Source organism: Cebus imitator, unplaced genomic scaffold (assembly GCF_001604975.1).
Source record: "Cebus imitator isolate Cc_AM_T3 unplaced genomic scaffold, Cebus_imitator-1.0 Scaffold206, whole genome shotgun sequence".
Classification (NCBI taxonomy): Eukaryota; Metazoa; Chordata; class Mammalia; order Primates; family Cebidae; genus Cebus; species Cebus imitator.
In genome coordinates this window covers 2,581,006-2,606,862 of record NW_016107521.1, presented here as the reverse complement: position 1 = coordinate 2,606,862, position 25,857 = coordinate 2,581,006, and the positions used below count along the sequence as shown (strand labels likewise).

At 39.7% G+C, this 25,857-nt stretch overlaps 1 protein-coding gene across 5 annotated transcripts in view; it reads right to left on the bottom strand.

Annotated features, from left to right (window-relative positions):
- The window catches only part of DENND1A (DENN domain containing 1A), a 545,115-nt gene that overhangs the window by 344,858 nt on the left and 174,400 nt on the right, over positions 1-25,857 (bottom strand). For all 5 annotated transcript variants that reach the window (XM_037745641.1, XM_017548402.2, XM_017548407.2 and 2 more), the window contains one exon: positions 24,753-24,872. In XM_037745641.1, coding sequence (XP_037601569.1) covers positions 24,753-24,872 — 120 coding nt within the window. The remainder of the gene's footprint in view (positions 1-24,752; positions 24,873-25,857) is intronic.

Genomic DNA, 25,857 nt, shown 5'->3' with positions numbered 1-25,857 from the left:
GTCTGCTACCAAGACCAGGTAACTTTTATGTAAAGGAAGAGTCACTATTAAGTTTTTATTCATATTTTAGCAAGATAAGTTATGGAAATACAGGATGTTACATTCACCACAAAAGCAGAACTACTACTTTAAGATTATGTGATATCCTGAAACCAACAGAAGTCACCTATTTAGAGGAAATTGCCTGTTTAAAAACACGCAGATGACTCATTTACATAATAATTTAACTTTCTTTATCAGGGTTCAATATTGCAACTAATTGTTTGATTATATGTCTGCCTTCAGATCCTGGGCCATGTGAAAGTGGGGAAAGTGGATGTCTTGGATATCACTGCATCCTTAGTGTCTACAGTGAAGTATCTGACACCTACAGACACTCAATACATGTTTCCGTAACCTAAGTCAAACAAGGCACAAAGTTTGGGATGGGAGCAACACAAAATAATGGGAGGAACACAGACTTCAGAGTCAAATAGCACTAGGTTCAAAAACTGACATTATCAGTTAATAACTATTCTCCAAGGTTCCTTTTCCTCTTCCATACAACGAGGATAATTCTTCTTCTGCAGGACTGCTATGAAGACCGGAGGAGAGAATGCATGGGAATGTTCAGGGCACTTGGTCTAGATGCACGATGAGCACATATTACAGCACATTTTTGCCTCATCCTCTCACATGAGCACACCCCAAGAGAGGGCTTGGGAATAATTTTTTTTTATTTTTTAAAGAAAGCTATTATTAGTTTTCAAGTTGTCACTAGGTAAAACTTGTATAGGAACCAGTTACTACTACCAGGCAGCATCATATGTTACTATTTCATCCTCGTTAACAATCGTCCGAGGACTTATGATGGCCCTCATTATGTAGATAGGGAAAGAGAAGCCAGAAAAGTTGGATATGCTCATGGAGATGTTGCTGGGAAAACAGGAGCTGGGATTTTAACCTTCTGGGTTTATATTCTGGGCTTTTTTTCCCCCCAAGAAAATCAAGGAAGATATCAAAGGGCTCATCCATCCAAAGGCTCAGTGAACTTCCCAATATTAACCAGGTAATAAAAATTAAAATATTATTTTCACTATGACCATTTCTAGAAGTTCTAAACCAGCTCATCCAGGGAGGAATGAGTTCACGGAGTTCCCACTATTTATCAGGCACTCTGCTTAATAATTTGCACACACACTGTCTCCACACAAATCGTTGAGGTTGCTCCTTATCTCTGAATGTCAAAGACGCCAAAAACAAGTTGCAAGAGGTTAGGTAAGAAGATCATAGGTAGGCAAGAGCTAGTAAGCAAATGCGAACCCATCTATCTCCACAGCTCACACTCTCTGCACTACCCCATCGCACTCACTTTCAGAGACTTCATGATGTTCCCATGATCTCTGAAGTCCCAGTCAAAAAAGCCAGCATCATGATTTCCTCAGGTCATCTGTGACACATACACCACACACAAGTGTTTGTCTGAAATCCTAGAAATCGTCCTCTTATGAGTAACAAAACAGTAAGTGGCAAAATGTTTCGTTTTTTAAAAGTTTTTATTATTAACCAAGAATTCTGAATTCTCAAAACAACAGTTAACTTTTAGGAAAAAAAACAACAACACTGAAGCTTGGCTGGGCATGGTGGCTCACACCTATAATCCCAGCACTTTGGGAGGCCAATATGGGTGAATCACTTGAGGTAAGAAGTTCGAGAACAGCTTGGCCAACATGGTGAAACCCCATCTCTACCGATAATAGAAAAATTAGCCAGGCATGACGGTGGGCGCCTATAGTCCTGGCTACTCAGGAGGCTGTGGTGGGAGAGTTGCTTGAACCTGGGAGGCAAAGGTTTCAGTAAGTCAAGATCATGCCACTGTCACTGCACTCGACCCAGGGTGACAGAGTAAGACTCTGTCTCCAAAAAAAGAAAAATCACTGAAGCTAGCTAGTTAGACTGCACCTTCTCTACAAATGTACTCATAGGTGGATAAGTAGTTCTGATGAGAACTAAAAATCCTTCTAATAACTATACACATCAATAGCAGTTTTGTCTTTATCAAGGCTAAAGGCACAAAAGAAGGTCTTCAGTGAGTGTATGAGAACACATGACTGGTAAAAGCTATGTTGTAAGCTCAGAAGGGCTAACGTTATCATTTCCATTTTCCAGAAGGAGAAAAGCCCAGAATCATACCCAAAGGCAGAGTCCATCAGGCTCTGAGTGGAGTCTAGATTGAGGGTCTCTCCTCTGCCAACCTAGTGGTTCTTCTCTTACTACATCAGAATTGCAGGCCAGGTCATGCTATAACATCATAAGGAAAAAGTCCATTGCCCTCTGTCTTAGCTTCCCCAGGAGAGCTGTTAGGGAAGAGAAGATAACAGCATAGAGTTACTGATCCTACCTACTTTAAAGAATAAATGAGATCTCATATGTAATGTCCTATTTAAAAGTGATGACAATGCTAATAAGATGCAATTACATTTTTTCAGAAATACTGCCATGCATTAGCAATACTGCGCTAAAACTTCTGTAATCCCTCTGACCATACATCTTAAACACATTCATGGGATTAAGAAAACAATCGTCAAAAAACATGAATTATGGCAATAAAGCCCTAATGAGCTCACTGGAATTTAATAAGATTATTCTGATTTGAATTTTTTTGAATCACAGAATATTTCAGTCTTAAGGGACACTGACAACTATCTAATCCAACTCTCTCATTTTTCAGATGAGGTCCATACAAGTCAGGCATCTTTCCCAATGTCACTGGGCCTATTGGCAGTACATACAGGACTTGAATCCAGGTCCTAAAACTTCTCATCTTTCTGCTGTCTTACACTGTTGACAATGAAGATTACCTTAATGGACTAACTGCCAATGCTGTGAAGTTACTGATCTTGAAGTTATAGAACATCAATATAATTTATTCAGTATTTTTTAAGACAAAAATTCCATTGAAGTCAATGAGGTGAGCTAATGGAGTATAGGAGTTAATCCAGCCTGGGTTAGAATTATTATTGTGCTAGATTCGAATTAATATTGGCATCTCACATGGAATATATTTAAAATGTTTAACCTTTAATTCAACTCGGTTTTTGTTGTTGTTGTTGTTGTACTTGCTTATTTTTAAGAGACAGGATCTCACTCTGTCGCTCACACTAGAGTGCAGTAGCTCAATCATAGCTATAGCTCACTGCATCCTTGAACACCTGGGGCTCAAGCAATCTTCCTGCCTCAGCCTCCCAAGTAGCTGGGACTACAGGTGTGCACTACCGTGTCTGGCTAACTTTGTTGTAAAGATGGGGTCTCAGTATGTTGCCCAGGCTGTTCTGAAACTCCTGGGCTCAGGTAAAACTCCTCCTGCCTTGACCTCCCAAAGCACTGGGATTAGAGATGTGAGCCATAACACCCAGCCTGAACTCAGATTTTAAAGGGCAACTCACTAAACAACTGAGTAGTTCCAATTAAATTTACTGAGAAAACTCATTGTGTTTGGAAAAAACATAACAGAAGCAAAGATTTTTTGTATACATTCTTTGATCTTTAAGATAGTATTATATAGCAACAGTACTCCCCGCTCCTCCCATCCCCAAAAGGAAATTTCAAAATCTACTCTCTCCAGGGGTCTTAGCAGCCATCAGCAGCACTTTAAAGGTGATACACAAGAGACAGGTATATATCATGAGAAATGCTCATCTTTCAAAATATTTTGAAAACAATACTGTTAAAGATACCTGAATTCCAAGACAATTAATCCCCCCAAATATGAGTAAATAGACTACCATTCGGTAGCTGCTACTGAAGTTTTGCCACTTACATTCTAAGCCATTTTGTAACTCCAAAATACTGATACCCTTCTGGGAAATTTATATGAGAAAATTCTTTCAAACACCGTTTAAAAGAGCCCACTAGTTTAACAGTCTTAGCTGAGAAAACTTCCTAGAAGAATGAGAAATTGAAATAAGAGGAATGCTATCCCAAATGTAAAGCACTGAACATATTAACATCTATCAAGGGACTCATAACCAGCATTTGTTAAAGAGGATTTTAAGATTAATAGCTAAAATGAAATTAAATTTAAAACATATTTAAACTAATATATATGTTTGTTGCGTACACAAAATGTCAAAAGCAGTCATTAAATACTGCTTACGACCCTAAACAATTGTTTGTGAATTCTCCTTTTATAAAATAAAAACCTGAAGATAAATAATCATCACAAGGCTGCACATTGCTGACATCTGGGCCAGATTACATCAAACATTGCCTTCCTGTTCAACACAGCACAAGAGAATAAAAAAAATTTTCTCAATTTAAACTTGTCCCTAGAGCCATAAAGAATGAAAAACTGCCGCGTCAACAGCTTGTGTGTGTGTGTGTGTGTGTGTGTGTGTGTGTGTGTATTTAGTGATGTTTTTGTTTGCTTTTCATTTTTTATTTCATGGATTTTCAATATATCTACATACTTTTCACTTCCCTCTTTCACCATTCATTGGCTATGTAATGCTCCAAAAGCTGGCACTCTGATGGAACAAGCCTCATATCTTAAAGTGCCAAAAGAATTGGCTACTGGTACGAAACCATTTCAAAGATACCAGCAACTTCTGTTAAGACTATTGTTTTATAGTTAAATGCCATTCAGAGCAACTTGAACTGGACCTTTCTGCTATCAAAGAGAGTAATTCACTGGGTTGCCTGGGATTTGGCTAGCAGGCCATCCTAATATTTATCTGGGGACAACTTTCACCTTTGGCTACAAAATGCTAACACAGAGCTTGAAATTGACCAAAGTAAGAAAAGTAAATAAATACTATGGAACAGAATTGGGATTTGGTGTGGCTATTACTCAAACGATGGAACCTGCAACGCTTTGCAATAACTTGTTCACAAGCATGCATATGTACATATACACACAAAAGGAGCTAAAAAAAACACTTTAGTCTGGTTTTTAGCTAGAATGTGACATTCCAGACTTTACTGTGACCTAGAATTTTTTTCAAAAATAAAATCTGAAGACATAATCATTGTTCTCCACACTCTCAAGAAATCTGTTCAACCACTCTGATTTCAGGGTTGCTTTTCATTAGCAAAAGTTAGGAAGAGGAGGATTTGTAGAGTTTTCAGAGCTGACTTATGAAGTTTCAAATAATTACCTTATAGACACTGGAGCAGGCAGTGCAGTGAGAAGGTATTAATAAGGCCTTGCACAAAAAGTGTGCAGCAGGACAGAGAGGGAAAATAACAAGCAGACCCTGGGCTTTCTTCCTAAATTTCCAGAGTCCTGATTTTCTGATTAAAAATCAATGTTAAAATATTTATCTTTCCTAAGTCCGACAACTAACTTTGTATTCTGAAGAAAGATAGTTTTCAGTTATAAATAAAACTAAGAGAGAAAGTCAGATTTTAAAGCATCTGGGAAGGACGAATTGAGAAAAGAAATGTGGTAACCCACAGAAAAATCTCAGTCCAGCTTAGATATGACTTGCAGCTGAAAGTTATCTCAGGTTTTCAGGTCCTACTCTTCTGAAATGATGAATTCATACTATCTTTTAATGAGAGACTCATATCTGCCTTTGATGTGTGAAAGACACTCCCAGCTGGAGGAGAGTACAAGAAAGATCTAAAATATTTGCTTCAGCTGTAAAGAGCTATTAATGAAAGTTTAGAAAATGAGGTAGCATTAGGGGGAAAATCTTTAGAAAAAAGATGACATACTCTCATCTTGGGAAATCTTAAGGGAATATATTCCAGTAAAATAAAATCTGATAAAAAAAATTCTTCCCTCTTCTACACACCAGAGTTCTTCATCCTTGTCCAGGATACATTCTTAATTCCCTGGGTGTATAAGAGAAAAAAAAAAAAAAAAGGCTTCATATCATTTGCTATTCACATAAAACACCAAGGTTAAGACTCACACAGAGGTTATAAGACCACATGGATTTATCCGCTCACACTGGGGAGAGTTTTAGATTAATTCTTACAAAACCACCTTTAAGAGTGTTTAAGAAGGGGAGCTCTTACTGTGCAACCCTATGCAACACTTTTACCTGTAACAACGCTGCACATCCTGCACATGTGCCCCTCAAATAAAAGTTGGAAATAAAAAAAAAAGAAAGAAAAAAGAAATCCTGTGCAAAAGGGAACTTAAGTTCAGATAATTCTCCGTAATTCTCTAGGCTGCTTAATGTTCTGAGATTATCTTTTTGTCAGAAAAGCAAGCAAAAATAGAAATCTAGTTTTTTTAATCATCTGTCTAAATATATTTTCTAACAATCTAATCTACTCTCAGCATAGTGCACAGGTACAGAAGATAAGCATTAAACACTCACATAGGCTATAAGAAATCTTCTATTTAGAGCCTGGGACACTTTCAATTACTCTTAGCTGGTCTACGCAGGAAGTACTTTTCCCTGAATGAGCGGGAGATCTGTAGAGGTAGCATAGTCTTGGAGACCTCTTCTTATTATTCCCTTTGATAGAGAGTAAGAGAAAAGCTTAAGCGGGAAAAAAATACTAAATTCCTTTCTAGAAAAAAAAATTCTGTTGCTAACTCCTAAATTAAGCATCTCATATAACATATTTACACATATGTTAACAACTTCACGAAGTAGGCCTCATTATCTTTATTTTACAGATGTGGGAAATAGGGATCAGACAACTCAAGTGATATTATTTCTCACATGGCTCATAAGTCAGAATATCAATCTAGGTCTCAATCTACAAGCTTTTCTTTAGAATGTTAGGTAATTAAACATGATGGCATCACCTACTTTCTGTGGAAGAAATAAATGTTCTAAGGTAAAGAAAGATGATTGAGAAAGGGAAAGTGAGAGACAGAGAGAGAGAGAGAAAATGGACAGGAAAGTATCAGGACTAGAAAATAGTTATTTCAGCAGCTTGCATTCATTCAGTAAATACTTATGTGGAATCTACTAAGAGTCGGGTACTCTTAGAGTTCTCTCAGTGGCATCTAAATTCTTGTACCCTCTCTAGGAAATTATATAATTTCTTCCTTCAAAGTTTCCATATTCCTAGGCCAATGTGACATTCCTTTTTTCTCCTCACACATGCCTGGCTGAAATCATGCCAAACCTCAGCAGCTTTTAGAAGTGATAAGTCTGCTAGAGTATTTATGTTCAAAACAATTTCAACAGCATAACTGGAAATAAATATTAAACTCCAGCAACCAAAATTTTACAAGTGGTTAAGTGGAAAGATATATGAACTAATACGATCGGCTATCAGCTAGCTTCCCCACCCACCATCAACATGTCAATGACGTCAAAGAAAATTTGGTGAGCAGAATAACTACTTCCTCTTTTTAGCCTGATCAATTTATCCATTTCTCAAAACTTCACATATTTCAGACAATGGAGTCTTTCGGATTAAAGACAAGAACAGGAGGAAATATCAATTTCTATCTCAGTTACTATGCTGGTTTACAGAGGCAGCATTGTAATTATTTAAGACTTTCCTTAGGGTTCCTTTCAATAGGAAGAAAGAAGAAATAGCTTAACCTCCTCATTGCTCAGTCTCCTCAATAAATAAAATAGAGAAATACGCTGGTTACCCCTTTACCTTGATAGGAAACTAAACTTAAATAAAGCTCCAAAGTGAGTGGGTGCTGAGTGTCATTCAACAAATGATAATTCCCCAATCCGAGTTTCAAGTTCTCATTTTATATTTGAACAACATAGCACAATGCTGACAAAAAGAGGATTAAATCAAGGATTCTGAGCAGAGAGGGGAAAGGCCATGGTCATCCCTATCAAAAAAGAAAGGGCAGTTATTTTCTCTTTTCTTTCCTTTAAAAAGAAAGTACTGAGAGATAATTCCGATGTGTCTATCCCAGCAGAACATTTGAAAGATGTGTCCAATTCAGGCCAGAGCGTTGCTCTCAGAGCGAAGGGTATCACCATGCTCTAGAGTTCAGTCTCCTTTGCACATACATAAACACAAGTGCATAGCGCCCCAACGCTGTTTGTCCCCTCGGCCTCACAGCTCTGCCAGTTGGCAAACCCAAGCCAGGAAGTTGTCAATTCCAATTGCGTTTAGGCCATGTAGTCCTATTAAAGAAGGCCTGCTGGTTAAGGGGCGTCCTCTGTTTCCAAAGCATGGGAAAAAAAAAAAAATGCTTAGAAAAAAAAAAAAAAAAAAAAAAAGTCACAGAGCATCGCTTCTGCTACAATATTGAGACAGTTACAAAGTTCCTTCCACTCAAGGAGGAAGCACCCATGTCACACTGTAACATGTGGGACAGGGCATATATTAGTGGAGCTCTTTCAGAAGACCTATGAGTGAAGAGGCACGTTTTCTTCCCTCCATCATACCACGTGCAATGGAGGCACAGGCACTCAATAACCACTATAGAGCCTAGTCCCTCCCATATTAAAATGAGGGAAATAGGAAGCACACCGCGTTCCCAGTCCACAGAAATTCTGAAATCCAGACGGCACGGTGGCTCATGCCTGTAATCCCAGCACTTTGGGAGACTGAGGTGGGCGAATCATGAGGTCACAGAGCATCGGCCAGACACGGTGGCTCACACCTGTAATCCCAGCACTTTGGGAGGCCGAGGCGGGCAGATCACCTGAGGTGATCAATCATCGAGCTGTCGAGACCAGCCTAGCCAACATAGTGTAACCCCGTCTCTACTAAAACTGCAAAAATTAGCCAGGTGTGGTGGCATACATCTGTAATCCCAGCTACTTGGGAGGCAGAGGCAGGAGAATCAATTGAACCTGGGAGGTGGAGTTTGCAGTGAGACAAGATCACACCACTGCACTCCAGGCTGGTTGACAGAGTAAGACTGTCTCAAAAAAAGAAAAAGAAAAGAAAAACAAAATAAAGTAAAAAGAAAAGAAAAGAAATTCTGAAATCCACCATGGCACCTGTGACCTGTTCCTTCAGGTTGCAGTTCCACTGCCTGGAATGATTCTCTGCAGCTCTTGGTTCCATCCTCTCGGCTCTTGGTCTATTTTCTGTATTAGCTTTCCTTTTCCATCATAGCCAAGATTTGCACCCGAATTGTTTTCTTGCTTGCTTCCTGCCTATGGTATCTCAAGAGTTCAAAAGTTTCTTTTCATTTGTGTACTCCAGCTTGATGATTGTCTGTCATATGGATTAAAGAAGGCAATTCATGTAAAGCTCCTAGAGCAGGGCCTGGCTCCTAGTTAGTCCTGTACAACTGTTTATCCTTAATATTCCAGGAGTGCTGGTGAGAAGGGAGGAGTGAAGAGGAAGGAAGGAAGGGAGGGAGGGAGGAAGGAAAAGGGAAGGAGGAAGGGAGGGAAGGAAGGAAAGAAGGAAAGGCAGGGGCCGGACGTGGTGGCTCACGCCTATAATCCAAGCACTTTTGAGGCCAAGGCGGGCGGATCACCTGAGGTCAGGAGTTCAAGACCAGCCTGACCAACATGGTGAAACCCTGTCTTNAAAAAGGCTATGCTTAGATTGGAGCTGGCAACTTTCACTGACTAGAGTTTTCAAGGAGCTATGAATGAGTTTAACAAAGGAGGTCTGTGGCTAGTTTCTGGCTGAAGTCCATGTCAACAGTTTTTAAGGTCACAGGCCACACTAACTAACATTTATTCCCAGCAGACCCTGTTCTAAACACAAGCTGTAAGTAGTACAAATTTGGAATTTTTCTGTAATCCCTTGAGATATTCCTGATCCTTCCACATGTTTCTGCTCAATTAAAAACAATTCTCACTTTGCACCACAAGAGAGGCCATGCTCAGCAATCTAGTTCATCCTTAGGGTAGATGAACAAAAACCTGGCAAATCAAAGGGCTTGAGTGGGGAAGGGAAGGAATTCAGCTGAATCACACTGAAAAGTGCAGACAGCTCCCCAGGGGCTCAGTTTGTGAAAGCATAAAACGGGTTATGACAGAGATCCTGAGGCCATAAAAAGCAGATTTGAGGCACGCATTGGGAATAGGTTCCTAGTCATTTTACAGAAATAAGATAAAAATTTCTGAGAAAATTAAAAGGTCAACTAGGTGAGTAGAGAATGTTGATAATGCATAGGACAGATGCTAAATATCCCACTTTGAAATTAATACTAACATTTCTCAATTAAGATAAACTCCTTTAACATTTCTGAAATCAAAATGTGTTTTGGGATCAAACTAAAAATTTAACACAATAATTCCCCCCGCCCCCAAAAAAATATTTTTACATCAATGGTGTAGAGTATAATTGTTGGTATTTTTAAGTCTCAGCAGACAACATGGGAATAACTGCCTTGGACTGAGCACTGAAGATGTGCTATGCACTGTGCGTGTTATGTCCATTAAAAAAAATCTCTCAGGCCGGGCGCAGTGGCTCATGCCTATAAATGCCAGCACTTTGGAAGGCCGAGGCGGGTAGATCACCAGGTCAAGAGATTGAGACCACCATGGTCAACATGGAGAAACCTTGTCTCCACTAAAAATACAAAAATTAGCTGGGCATGGTGGCATGCGCCTGTAGTCCCAGCTACTCAAGAGGCTGAGGCAGGAGGATTGCTTGAACCCAGGAAGCAGAGGTTGAGGTGAGCCGAGATCACGCCATTGAACTCCAGCCTGGGTAACATGAGCAAAACTTCATCTCAAAACAAAAACAAAACAAAACAACAACAACAACAACAAAAACCAAACCAAAAACAAAAATCTCTCCTGAGCCAGGCATGGTGGCTCACACCTGTAATCCCAGCACTTTGGGAAGTCGAGGCAGGCAGATCACTTGAGATCAGGAGTTCAAGACCAGCCTGGCCAACATAACGAAACCCCGTCTCTTGCAAAAGTAAAAAAAATTAGCTGGGTGTGGTGTTGGGCACCTGTAATCTCAGGTACTTGGGAGGCTGAGATGGGAGAATCACTTGGACTCGGGAGGCAGAGGTTGCAGTGAGCCGAGATCATGCCACTGCACTCCAGCCTGGGTGACAAGAGTGGGACTCTGTCCCAAAAATAAAAAAATCTCTCATAATCTTCAAGGCTACCATGAGACATACTTTCTATTTTACAGATAAGGAAGAGACTCATAAAGGTGACATGACTTGCTCATGTCCTCCTTAGATATAGTAAGGGGTTGAATCAAAATTTGAACACAGGTCTGATTTCAGAGCTCAAGTCTGTTCCCCAAAGTTAGTAGGGAAACACACACCAGAGTATCAGTTACTATTTTGGTAGCTAAAGCACTGCCATTTGTGGCATTCTATATTTGAAATCATGAGATAGATACATGAAGGTAGTTGTAATTTTTCCAAATTAAAAAATATGTAAATTATTGTGCAGTGAATATTCGGATTGGGCTTGATAGAACAGCCAGGATAACTACTTCATTAAAGAGAAGAAAATTTAAAACACTCATGACCTCATTGCCTAACTATTCTCATTAATACTTTGGGATCCGATCACCCACGTCATTTTTTTTCTGTGTATTTCTTACAAAATACAGATCATATCATATATAAAAATTTGTCTCTTGCTCTTCTTGTATAACATTAAGTACTAGATATTTTCCATGTCATCAAATAATCACCAAAACCAATATTAATGTCTACATGGTATCTAATTAAATTAACTATCCCTGACTTTTAGGCCTTAAAACTGTTTCTAACTTTTCACTCTACATGCTAAATGTCCTTGTCCATATATTGTACTTATATTTCTGAGTTTTCCATAAAACAGATTCTCCAAAGTGGAAACAATTTTAAAGATTTTGAATACATACCGCTGTTTTCCAAGAATGTTGGACCATTTTACAACCTGATTAACAGTGTGTAAGTGTGCCTACCTCATTGCCACCAAGTGTCATCTGCAAGCTGACATAACTTAGGCTCATGTATACTTTGTTACATGCATGCTCACATACATCTCACCTATGACAACTGTTCTACCTTTCAATATCTACTACACTAGACAATGTGGTGAAATGCCCATGACTACTTTGCCAACACTCTTTACTTATTTATCTCAATTTTTTTTCTTTTTCTGAGACAGAGGCTTGCTCCCGTCACCCAGGCTGGAGTGCAATGGTGTGATCTTGGCTCATTGCAACCTCCGCCTCCCAGGTTCAAGCAATTCTTCTGCCTCAGCATTCCGAGTATCTGGGATTACAGGTGCACGCCACCATGCCTAGCTAATTTTTGTATTTTTAGTAGAGGCGGGGCTGGTCTCAAATTCCTGACCTCAGGTAATCCATCCAGCTTGGCCTGCCAAAGTGCCGGGATTACAGGTGTCAGCCACTGTGCCCAGCCTACTTACATTATCTCTAATCTTTACCAGAAAAGTAGATATAAAGAAACGAAGGCTCAGACACAGTAAATGGAGTAATCAGAAGCTCACCTCCAAATCAGGAGGACTGGAATACAGGCCCTGGTCTGACACTAGACCATACTTTTATGCCATGCCACCTTGTAACTCATTTTACCTTCCAGATAATGATCAACTTTTCTCTCACAACTCCAGGGACTGCCTCTTTCTCTAGCAATATGTCTGCAAACAATGGGACCAGATTAATGTTTGGAGAAGTAAACAAGCGCAATAATACCTAGATCTCACGGGCTTTGAGAAAAATGAAGTATATGCTGGCGTGTCTTCTTTAAAAAGCAAAGAGCAAGTGGCAGCAGTGTGGCACACGGAATGCTCATACACAGCTTGCAGAAGCATAAAATGGAGAAACCACTTAAGGAAACAATTTGGCATTATCCCAGTAAAGTTGATTGGGCTTAATAGAATAAAATTGTCCAATTTGGCATTTATCCCAATAAAGTCAGCAATATACACATCCTATGACACAACTATTCAACTCCTTAGGTACATACAGCACACAGCTATATGCACCAGTATAGCTGTTCAAGAATGTTCATAAAAGTCACAAGCTAGAAACAGTCCAAATGGCCACCTACAGTTACATGCATAAACAACCTGTGGTTTCGTCATACAACACAGAACACTAGACAGCAAAGAAAATAAACTACAACCATAAGCAACAATGTGGGTAAATCTCAAAGGTTAAGCAAAAGTAAGACTGAAAAAATTCTACATTGTATACTGCAACTTACAGAGTTCAAAACCAAACAAAGCTAGACTATACTATTTAGGGATGTATACATAGGTGAAAAAATATCGGAGTGCTAGTAATTTCTTAACTTTGATGGTGATTACATGGGCATTTGCTATTTATGTGTGTGTGTGTGTGTGTGTGTGTGTGTGTGTGTGTGTGTGAATGTGTATGTGTACTTTTGATGCCCTTTTCTGTTTGTAGGTTATATTTAACAATTTGCAAAATGGCAAAGCACAGGGCTATGATAAAACATTTACACAGCAGATACAATATACAAGGAACTTTATCAAGTATTTACAGTTTTATTTAATCTTTAGAACAATATTCTGCATTAGTATTGTCCATAATTTGCCACTGAAATAACCGAGGCAAAGAATAAATGACAGCCAAGTAAAAATATTTTTATTATAAATCCATTTTTTAAAAAGATTAAAGAAAATAAAATCAAAGTATAGCACCAATGCTTCTTCCACTACAATATAAAAACCGTTTCAGTATCCCTTAACCAAAACATTTGGGACCAGAAATGTTTCACATTTTAGATTTTTTTGGATTTTAGAATATTTGCAGAATATATATCAGTTGAGCACTGCTAATTTGAAAATCCAAAAATCCAAAATGCTCCGATGAAGATTTTGTTTGAGCATTATGTTGGTACTCAAAAAGCTTTCAGAGCATTTTGAATTTCGGATGTTCAGATTAGGAATACCGAGCACTGAATCTGAGTTCATGGGAGTCCTTGAAAGTTAGACCGTCCCTTCAAATAAAAAGACCTAGAAATACAATCTCTGGAAAATGTTAACAAAGAGTACAATGAAAAGATTTTTAACGAGTTTTGTTTTCAGTGGTCAGGAGACAATAGTTATCTTTACTCAATGAAGATGATTAATACTGGGTATATTTTCATATGCTAATAAAAAAGAAAAAGCACAAACTAAAGTTTCCCAAAAATTGGTATCCAAAATTACAAAATTTACAAAAGTGACAGTAAAAATCCTAGCTCAGCAGAGAACAGTATACTAGCAAACACACATTCTTCAGAGTCTTTTTTGGCTTGTGCTTTTTTGTTTTTAAGCACTTTAAAACTTGTTTTCCGATGGGACCAGAATTTTAAAATTAAATAATTTTTTTTAAAAAAGTCATCACAAGGAGCTCAGACAACAAACTGCAGGACACTGAATTTCACCTAACTTCTTTGTCCATCACTCCCTTATATCAGTTTTTTTTTTTTTTTTTAATGTAAAATTTTTCAAGCCAAGCATTTTTGCTTCATTTTGGGTCCATTAAATCACGTAAAGAGCTAATTTTAAAATACCAGACTGTATAAATGAAGAAAGGGACAATTAACCCCACATGCAAAACTCCACCACTTTACTTCAAAGGCATCTGAAATAGAATGGATTAGAAACCATAAATGATGCCTCTCAGAATTAATTCTGTAATAAATATTGCTTTGTATTACAGATAAGGTATTAAAAATCTCCATGTGGTAGTCTAACACTTATGAACTGAGCTAAAGAACAACTGCCCTTGGTTTTGGGTAAGATCACTGGTAGTTTCAAGTCCCATGAATAGGAAATAAAAACCTATTTAAATTTTCACTGCATACTATACTATGTAGAATTCAATTTTCTCTACAATGTTTAAAAATTCCATAAGTTTACATAAAGTTTTAAGATTTTTGTAATTTGTTTTCGTTTAGAATGTAATATATTCTAATTTCAAAATGATCTTGTTATCTAACTTTAAAAGTGTTCTCTTAATGTTACAATTTGCATTTTACGATACAACTCATGCTAATAAAACTTACTCTGAAGATGTAAATATATAAAATAAAATATGGAAAAGTAAACTCAACACATTATTTGCCACTTGATTTTAACCAAGACTTTTGATACTATTTCCATACTCTTAGGTTCATTGTTTCAGAAGCTAATAACTATCCTTCATTGTCAAGAATCAGGTAATAGCTCACATGTTAAGATTTAAAAAAAAAAGAGTTTCTAAAAAAAAAAAAAAAAAAAAAAAAAAAACCAAAGTAGTTAGCTGAATGACAAATAACATTATAACAAATGCATTTTTAGAAAGCAGATAAGCCTTAGGAAGAAATATTCTTTCAGATTATTAAGAGCTTCTTCCCTTGTATTATTAATCTATCTCACACAAACTATGTAGCTAAAAACATTCTCAGGAAAGAATATTTAATGATATGTAAAGATGCTTACAATTTAGTAAGTGAAAATGCTAGATACAAAGTTGGGATGATGCTAACTACAGCATCATCCCAACTCAGGGAAGGAAACACTCTTTGTCATTATCACCATGGTGGGATAAGAGATTTCTTGTCTCTTGTGCAGTTTTCTAAATTTCTCTAATGGGGAAGTATATCTTTATAATCTTAAAATCCTAAAAATAATGTGACTCATAATTGATTGCTAGAATTGTGGGGCCTTCAAACTTCAATCATGGCACCATGATTTTTCTGTAAAGAAGTACACTATTATTGCAGTTTTATGGGACCTCTCTATGACAGAGAGATGTTAGGCTTCCTACTGCTTCTAAAACTGATTCCTGAAAGGGCCAGACAACTTAAATTCAGACTCCTGTATTCACAAATCTTTTTTGCTCTTAAGAGTGTAGCTTAGAAGCAAAGAGCAATCTTAGGTGTGAGGTGTATTTTGAGTCTTTTTCTTTTCTACCTCCCACCCAGTGAAAAGCAAAGATCAGGCTCGGATAAATGCCTTCTGCTTGTTGCTGTTGAAGGAGTGGCTGGCTTGCAGGGAGGTCCAAGAAAAACTGTTGATCCTCAAACTTGACCAAAAAGCACCAAGGAGCCTCTCCTGTAGAATGCTTTTCCATCTCCCAAAAAGGGTCTCTCATGTGGAATTCTGAGATTCTTTCAAAGGACAGGCTCTGTTTTACTGGGTTTTCATTCAGCCATAGCTTGCATTACATTTAAACAGAACTGATCGTTTTGTTCACTCTATAATCACATAGTTTGATTATTCACATTGGTCATAATGATGCTAGCCAAAAGGGAATGTGACGCCTTGACAGTAACCTAGGGCTACTGAGTCTTGAAAAAACGTTAGTTCCAGCTGGCCTGCGGGTTCATTCTCCTGAGCTGGAAGAATCATTGCCACATCATGGGAAAAAACCTGGGTTGAAGGTCAGAAGACTGTCATTCACCAGCCAAAGAGCGTGGAACAAAAATCTTCCTGTCTCATTCATGTTTCATTTTCACCATTTATAAGATGAGGGTGAACTGTAGTACCTTATTTCTAAAAGTTTTTTAAGCTCACCTCTGAGCTCATTCTGCAAGGGCAAACTACCCATGATGTCTTTTTAAACTAAATATATATGTACACAAAGAGAGGATTACTAACCTTTTGAAAGCAGTAACAGTTGCCTTGGTGGCAGGAAGACAGAATTTGCAATTTGAGAGTATAAATTTTGGATTAGATTTTAGATTCCAAACCAGATTACTTAACTTTCTCCTCATAAGATCTTGGGCAAGTCACTGTATCTCTCTCAGCCTCAACCACTTTATCTCTACAACAGAGATAATTTCATAAGCCTGTGATACAAATAAATGAAAATTACATAAACCAGCTGGCATATTAAATAAATGCTGATAAACGCTAATTCCTCCCTGCCACTCCAAATCCTCTGTAGTGAGTTATCCAAAGTCAGTCTTTCCATGTCTAAAATGATATAGTAACAGTAGCCATCAGCAGCAGTCACCAGAGGTAGCAAGATTATTAAAGAATAGGGGTAAAAAAGTAAAAAACAAGGCAGAACTGCACTCCTGGAATTCTTCAGGTGGTTTCACTTCCTGCCCTGTACTAAGCTTCATTAGCATTATGACAAGGAAGTGCTCTGTTTCTAAAACGGAGTGAGAAAATATCACATCTCTTGTAAGGTTTAGAACTCATTTCGTCTCAAAAATAAAAAATCTCTTTAAGCCAAAGTCTTAGAGTTTCAAATATCCTACAACTCTGGGGTCAGGTTGCTGGAGGGAAGGCTGTGCCAGGACGGTGTCCTCTGAAAAGGACCAGGAGGAGAAAGGGAGCTTCCTCCTGCAGTGGACAGCCTGAGGTTGGCTGCTGGCTCCAGCCCCACAGCCACTGCAGAAGACACACCTGTCCTTCCAACTGCACAGCTTCCCAGCCCTCAAATCAACCTCCAACAGCAGGCTGCTAAGAGAGCAAGGGCAGTTTTAGTTATCTCTCTTTCTTCTCTTCAAAGGTGATTTTCTTCAAATTGTACAGCTTGTTACTATTGTTGAGTTGTGGCTCCCCAGAGGATAATATATGTTTCTAAGTATGACGGCATCTGTATGGTAATAAAACACGCAACATTCCCCAACCATTTCATTTTTTTAATTCAGAAAAAATAGTTATAACCTTCCACAAAGTGATGTTCAGAGGAGCACTCTGTGCCCTGCACCCATATAATCCTTTCAATATACTGAGGAACTCAGAAGGGTCCTGGGCTATGAAAAGAGCAGCCTCCCTGGCCCATCCTCTGTGTTCAGCTTCTGACAGAAGCCATGTCCTGAGACCCACAGTCGGTGAAATTATCAATGTGCCTTAGCAGTGGGGCCTTCTCCCAAATGACCATCCAGAGAATAACAAGAACGACACAGTACCCAGCTTACTTTTAAGGAGAAGAATTAAAAAGAAATCAAACAGTTCCAGAGAGACGGAAACACTCAAAAGGCAAAGGAAAGTCCTCTGTTAAACGGTATGAAAGACCCAGGTTTCCAGAATGGCATTTAAGGCACTGGGAAGAAAGGCTGATTTCTCCCAGAGGGGCCCCGGCTTTGATGCCCAACTGCCCTCAAACATCAGGCTGTGCATTTTTGTATAGCAGGGTACCCTCGGGCGAGACAACCATAAATAGCTTAAAACAAGAATAGGAGATTCCATCTGTTTCTGGAATATTTCAGCAGCACCTGCTTTCAAGGTAAAAATCTGGGAGCTGTCCCCACAGCCTTCCTCCCCAACTCCCTCCCCCACCTCCCAAACACTTATTTTAAACGAAAGCAGCTAACACACAATCCTAAAGGGCTTCTGCCACCGCACCTGCCTGAGGAAACAGAGTCCTTTGATTTTATTCCTGAACTGTATGTATTGTTTAAAAACACTGGAACAGACAGCAAGGGAAGCCAAAGTTTTTAAAACCAGACTCTTTTATTACTTCTAGCTTCTTTTTCGCTCTGTGGAAATGGAGCTTTTCTGGGTTTTGAGTGAAAATGAATGCAACACAGCTGAGAGTGGAGGCAATGGTCGTTCCGGTCATGAGATCGGAAAGTGCTCCAGAAGGAAGAAGGTTCTCACTGAACACTCCTCAGGTTAAAACTCAAGTCCATATGCCAACTAGCATGGAAGGAAGGATCACTCTCCTTGTTTTTAAACAAAACAAAACAAAAACCCTGTAGCTGAGGTTTGAAAAACCCAGTCTAAATCTGGATACTACTCCCAAAGTGACATGCAACACCCCTTCAAACAATAACAAGAAAAACCCAAGCACATTTCGTGTTCAAAGAATCACTTTCTCCTAGGTCTACAAACGTCAGCATAGCTAATGTCTACCCCAAACCAGCTGACAGCATTCCATTTGCCGTGGGATAAATCTAAAATCTTGAGCACGCCCCACAAGCACTCACAATTGAGCCCCAGACTTCCACGGCATCATGTTTTGCATTGCTCTCTCATTTCATTCTCAACATCCTTTCATCTTGCTTTACCTTTCATTTCTTAGGGCCTTTGCATATTGGTTCTCACTGCCTAGAGAGCTTTTCTCCCATCTTCTTCCAGGCAAGCCTCCACTCATTCTGCAAGACCCAGTTTAACTGAAACCCATCAGCAACACTTTCCCTTATTCTCAACTTAGAGATGGGCACTGTCTAATCTGTGACCCTGAAGAATCTCACACATATATATGTTTTTTTCTTAAAACAACACTGATCACATTATATTTTAATTACTTGTTTACATATTTCATTCCCAAAGATTAAGCAGTTTCTACAAGAGTGAGGGCAGCAGAAGTGCAGTGGGAGGCAGATAGCACTATCAGAGGTGGTCCATGAACACTGTGCCTAGAAGCATATTCAATTTTATATTTGGTAAATGACAAGAAGTACTTACTTTTTTCTTTTTTGTAAGAGAAAGAGAAAGCGGGAGAGAGAACAGGAGTCTTACTCTATTGCCCAGGCTGGAATGCAATCTAAAAATAGGTATTAAAAACCTCTTTTATGCCAATAATTGTGCTTAACAGCAGAGACAGGAAGGAATAAGGGAAGTTTTTTTTCATTTTGTACTACCAAGTTCAGAAAGTTAAGCTCATCAAAATCTTGGATGAATGTGATATCTGAAGAGTTTGCAAATGGAGATCAGGGGCTAGATCTCTGTGTACATTTTAAGGGGCCTTGAGATAAGTAAAGGCCAGAGACCAAGTGTTATGTTATTTGTTGCTCCTTCCAGGTGTACACTGGGTACTCAGATCCTTTTTTTTACAGAGTCTCACTCTGTGACCAGGCTGGAGTGCAGTGGTGCGATCTCGACTCACTGCAACCTCCGCCTCTGAAGGGATTCTCCAGCCTCAGCCTCCCGAGTAGCTGGGACTACAGGCGTGCACCACCACGCCAGCTAATTTTTAGTAAAGATGAGGTTTCACCGTGTTGGCCATGATCGTCTCGATCTCTTGACCCCATGATCCGCCTGCCTCGGCCTTCCAAAGTGCTGGGGTTACAGGCATGAGTCACTGCACTCGGACTCGGATACTTTTTAATTGAATAAAAATTTAAAAAGTTAAACTAAAAAAAATTTACATAGCATCTAGAGGAAAAAAAGTTTTTTTCTTCCCAAAATGTACAATAGTTTCTGAAGAGTTTTATTTGTGTGTAAGGACAGTTATTCAAGCTTTCTCAAATGCGTCAATAACATCCCAATGGAAGGAGAAAACTGTAGGGCAAATATTTGTGTAGTTCCTTTATAAAAGACAAAAGATGTTTAATTACTGTATAACACATCTCTTAACCCTCAAACAACAAATTTAAAGCTTTGAACTCTTCTGTTCCTTCTGTTGATCCAGAACTAGAAGTTGGTTAGAAATAGCATCTTTCATTACAGTATTGGCCTTGATGGAGTCCCACTGGGGCAGATCAAATATCAAATGTCATAACAAAATTTCAATTCTAGGTCACTTTGTTTTATAATATTGAAAGATGTCAGAGGCAAATGCATATATTGCACCAGACTCAGATGGCGCAATCTGAAAATGCCAAAATGCTCTCATATCCCTGTGTTTATGATGAAGAGTAACTAACTCATAACTACTGTTCTCCTAGCTGGTGTTTTTAATTTATTATCAACTCCCATCCGGGAACTTGTTAAATAATGTGGCAGATCCCAAGGAAAAGTAAAATCTTTCAATGGCAGAAACTAGTCAACCACGGGAGGAAATAATGCATTTGATTTATAGTGGCATTTGTGTTAATGGGATTTATTTGGTACGACCAGATTTCTGCCAAGGTTAGCTGGTAACAAGAGTTCACACCAACTTTTTAAAAAAAGGGTTTTTTGTTTTTTTAAATAAACATGGGCCTATTTCCCCTTTCATTCCTTCATAAAACAAGTGCTAGCTAAGTCCCTGTCCTTGAGGAGTTCCCAGACTAGCTGGGAGTGCCAGCTATGTGCCAGAATATTCTTCAGTAAACTTCAGATGTATCTGCTGGAGGAGAAAAGAGAAAGAAAAAAAAAAAACATAAAAATTCTCAGTCTTCATGGAGCTCATGCCCTAGTGGGAAGGAACAGAAAATAAAAAGGAACCTAATAAGTAGGTTACAGTGCATAAAGGATGTCCAAGAACCTTTCATTGTGAAATTAAGTTTAAATTTTAAAATACAGATGGCTTAACCCTTCATGGACAAAATGCCTATCACTCGATATTGAACCTCCACTGCGAGATTAAAAGGTGCATCTCTTAAACAACTAGCATGAAATGCATTTGGGAATGTGAACCTCACTTCTTCCAACAACTATTTCATATTTCCTCTTGGAATGCATGTCCCATGACGCCTGTCTCCTCATTCAAAGTCTTTGGTGCCCTGCCTTCCCATTCTTGATGCATTTCCCCTTCTGTGGGAAATGCACACAACATCCTGGTCAAGCACTACACTAAGTGCTGGAGATACATAGTTAAGATACAGCCTTTACCCTTAATGAGTTGACCTTCTAATAGGAGGAAAACAAAGGAAGACCAAGGCTTATGAGTGTGTAACTGAAGAATGCAAAGTACGCTGGGTGTGCCAGAGAGGGAATGATTATCTCTACCTGGGGAAGTCTCCTCTGAGGTGGTGTGTGGGAAGATGGGTAAACACGTGAAAGCAGAGACTGTCAAATGGTTCATATGGGCCAGGAAGCATGGAAGATGGGGCAGGGAAGAAGTGAAGCTAAATCCTGGAACTGCAGGAGCTATGTCTGCACAGATGCCATAACTGGGAGCTACATCCCTTGAGAGAAGAAATGGAAAGCAAAAGCAGAGGTGGTTTATGAGCAGACTTGAGCCACAGCCCTGGGCACATTGTGAAGGGTGATTGGACCTCAAGGCACAGGTTAACTAAAGAAAGAGTATCTAAAGAAAGCAAGGAGACTAAGTAGCAGAAGAGGACAATGGCAACAATGTAAGTTAGACCCAAAATGAGCCCTCATTCTCTTGGCTGACCTCTCCATTCCCCATTGGATACACCACCAACCAGTCATCCAGGTTTAACAGTAAACCCTTCCATTTACTCGCTAGTCTCAGCCTAGCAATGTTCCCAAACTCAACACAGGGAAAGTGTCACTGGGCATGCCCTTTATATCCACACAAGCTGGAAAAGTTAGAGCTTCTCTGCTCTCATATTAAATACTCATAAAATTCATGTTCCAGAATTCATGTAGGACACTTTTATTTGGAGCCACATCACTATCCTCTCGCGCTAGAAAGGAAATAGGAAGAAGACACTATGCCTTGGGATCATTCTATGTATTATATACAGTATACAGTAGGGTGACCATCTCCCCAGCTAGTCTGGGAACTCCTCAAGGACAGGGACTAGCTAATAGTAGACATTTAATTAAGAACTGACAAACAAATTAATTAACCCACTGAATTTTTCTCCATAGTTCTAACCATATATTATAACAGATTAAAACAAAAAACACCAATTGCTGCTATTTTTCATTCTAAGGGATGACAGCATGAAGACTATCCAACCAACTTCTCACAAACACAAAATCTATGGCCCCACCTGTACAAGGCACACAAAGTCACACATCAGAATCACAGACCGGCAAGTTTAGATGTACATTTTCAAATACTTTCCTGTTCTCCAAATTTGCTGAGTGATATTACCAGTTTAGAGTATACATACGCATACACACACAGCTTGGAAAGAAACATTGTAATCCAGAAATATTATGTGGAAAGACCGTTTTGCAAAACTATAAGAACTCAGTTGAAGCTTCACCACCTCCAAAATGAACACATAGTTGACCTGGAACAACAGGGGCTTGAGCTGCTCAGGTCCAGTTATACACAGATTTTTTTTTTTTTTTTTTTTGAGACAGAGTCTTCTGTTGCCCAGGCTGGAGTGAAGAGGCATGATCTCGACTCACTGCAACCTCCAACTCCTGGGTTCAAGCAATTCTTGTGCCTCCGCCTCCCAAGTAGTTGGGATTACAGGAGCCTGCCATAACTCCGGCTAATTTTTGTATTTTTTTCAGTAGAGATGGGGTTTCGACATGTTAGCCAGGCTGGTCTCGAATGCTGACCTCAGGTGATCTGCCCACCTCAGCCTCCCGAAGTGCTGGGATTACAGGAGTGAGCCCCAGTGTCTGGCCAACGTGTGGATTTTTTTAAAGCAAAAGTTACACCTGCCTCTCCTGCCTCCCTTCTGCCTCTTCCCCCTCTTCTACCTCTGCCACCCCTGAGACAGCAAGACCAACCCCTCCTCTTCTTCAGCATGAAGATAATGAGGATGAATGCCTTTATGATAATCCACTTCCGCTTAATAAACAGTACATATATTTTCTCTTTCTTGTGATTTTCTTAGTACCATTTTCCCTATCTTACATTATTGTAAGAATCAGCACATAATACATGCAACATACAAATATGTGTTAGTCAACTGTTGATGTTACTGGTAAAGCTTCCAGTCAACAGTAGGCTATGGATTAGTAGTTAAGTTTTTGAGGAATCAAAGTTGTTTGTGGATTTTCACCTGCGCAGGAGTACCAGTGTCCCTAACCCCACATTGTTCAAGGGTCAACTGTATGAATATGCAGTGGCCTGGCCCGGGCTGAAGTATAACAGACAAAACTGAAAGAGAAATTTTTCTTTAAAAAGAAAAAGGCCACACTGTTAAATTCAAATATAAATACTCATTTACATCAAAGTCTAATGCTCTGGGCAGGTAATTCTTGGGCCTGGCTACTGACGCATGTTTGGGAACAACGGAACACACAGAATCTCCCAAAGCAGCCTCCTTCCTAAAGCCTCTCCAGCAGTCACTCTCTCACGCCCAGGTTACAAACACTATGCTTGGTGCAGAAGAGAGTCGATTTCACTGATTAAAAGCACTAATGATACTAAGATTTGCGTAGAGAAACGCAAACATATAGCAGTTCAGATTGACAGTTAGTGAGCATGGGAACTTCCAAAGTCAGCCCCTCCTCCCCTATGGTGTGAGGGTGTGTGGGTTTGGGGGACAGGAGTCAGCAAGGGTGTCTTTTCTTGATGAGAAGAAGAAAGTGCAGAGACTAGTGCTGCAGAGAACTACCCTTTCTGGAATCCATAGAGGGTCTGGCCTTTTATCCCCAGGCCCAGGCCCAGGCCCAACCCAAGCCTGGGGGCCCGGGTTTCGTCATGGGCACCTCCTGCTGCCATGCCCTGGCTGTTCCACACGAGCAGAGAGAGACAGGAGGCAGGCCCTTCTGACACCTACTTAAACGACGCAGATGGAGAGGGGAGTATGGGGGATGCCTTTACTTCCCCCTCAGGAGGCGCCCAGCAGGAGCCTACAGAGCCAGCAACTCCAAAATCGGATTTCCACACATCCTCCCACCCCAGAGCATGCCTCACCCCTCTGGCAGGAGGAAACAGAGCCTTAAGCAAGCGTGGCTCTGGTGTATGAGGGGCTTTTAGAAAACCTGAAGAAGGCTTCTTATACGATCCTGCACTTTTTTCAAAACTTTACAGAGGTAGCCAAGTAGGGACACAGTTATTCATTTACTGACGCAAAGGGGGCAAGGGTGTTACTTTAAGGCGGACACAGTCCATGTCTGCAAGATGTCCTGCGCTACAGACACATACTTTATTAATAATCTTACATACACAAAATGTCCAAGAGACAGTCTAACAGGCTAATTTCTGACAGCTCCAGATAACAGCAGAAGGCACTGAAGCCATACTGACTCTCTGGCTTCCACAAACTACTCAGAAGAGATGGTCCCTTTTCCCACCCAAGGGATATGATACAAATAAATAAATACAATTATCTGCAGAACTTACAGTGCAAGAACAACATTGTGAAGTCCTTCTCCCCAAATGCAGTGACTTGTGGGAAACAGATAGGAAAATGAAACGAACAGCTGGAAGATTTAATTACAGAAGAGCAACTCAGAAGCTGACATTGCTTCAGAGAACAAGCCAACAGCCCAAGCCTTCTCCCTTACCTTAAGATACAGAAGCAGCTCTTCGCTCCTGAAGATAAGCGGCAGAACCCAAATCTCTGTTTGCTGTCAATGTCAGTGAGCACGAACGTGAAGTTCTGGCCAACTTGGCTAACTGTGAGGCTGCAGCAAAGGCAGAACAAAGGGGAAAATGAATGTGCAGTAAGTTTCTTGATAAAGTATCTAATCACAATGAGTCATTGAACTTATAACATTTCCTCTCTCAGTGGAACTCTTAAAATTTACACACTTCAAGGGAATAGACTGTAAGCAAGTTTAAAAAAAAAAAAAAAAAAGACAGGCTGCAGCCCATTCTAGTGACCACCTCAGAAATCAAATAATCAAGGCTATCATACCTTCTCCTTATTGAGTTCAGTCTCTGAGGCAGCTCTGTCAGTCAGCCCATCAATCCTGAAAGGTGCCCTCTATTAACTTCATTTTGCTGATGAAGAAATAGTCTAGAGAGGCATTGCCTAAGGTCAGCTATCAGTAGCAAAAAGCTGAATTTTAACCCTAGCTCTGATTCCACAGGCCACTCTACTAGCTTGCTGTTAACAATCCTCACCTGAGACTCCCCTATTCAGAAAATAAGAGTGCTTGCCAGAGCAGAAGGTAAATGTTACTATGTGCCAGCCACAAAGTTAGACATCATATATGTGCAGACCATCTCACTCTCATGACAACCATGGAATTCAGAGGATGTTCCCATTTCACAGAAGAGGAAACTATGGAACAAAATAGGTAGGTAACTGAAACAAGGTCACACGGCTAACAAAGGGGAGGAGCTGAAACTGGAAAGAGGGCAAGCTTAGGTTAACTTTCCTAAATTCCTGTATCTTTCATAATTTCTGAATTTATGAGAAACATATTTCATATTTTAGAGGACAAAAATAACCAAAATGTCTAGCATTGCATGATGTCTTCTAAGAAATAGAAGCTTTTTTATTTTTTTGAGACGGAATCTCGCTCTGTAGCCCAGGCTGGAGTGCAGTGGCGTGATCTTGACTCACTGCGATCTCTGCCTTCCAGGTCCCAGTTCAAGGAATTCTCCTGCCTCAGCCTCCCGAGTAGCTAGGATTACAGGCACTCGCCACCATGCCCAGCTAAT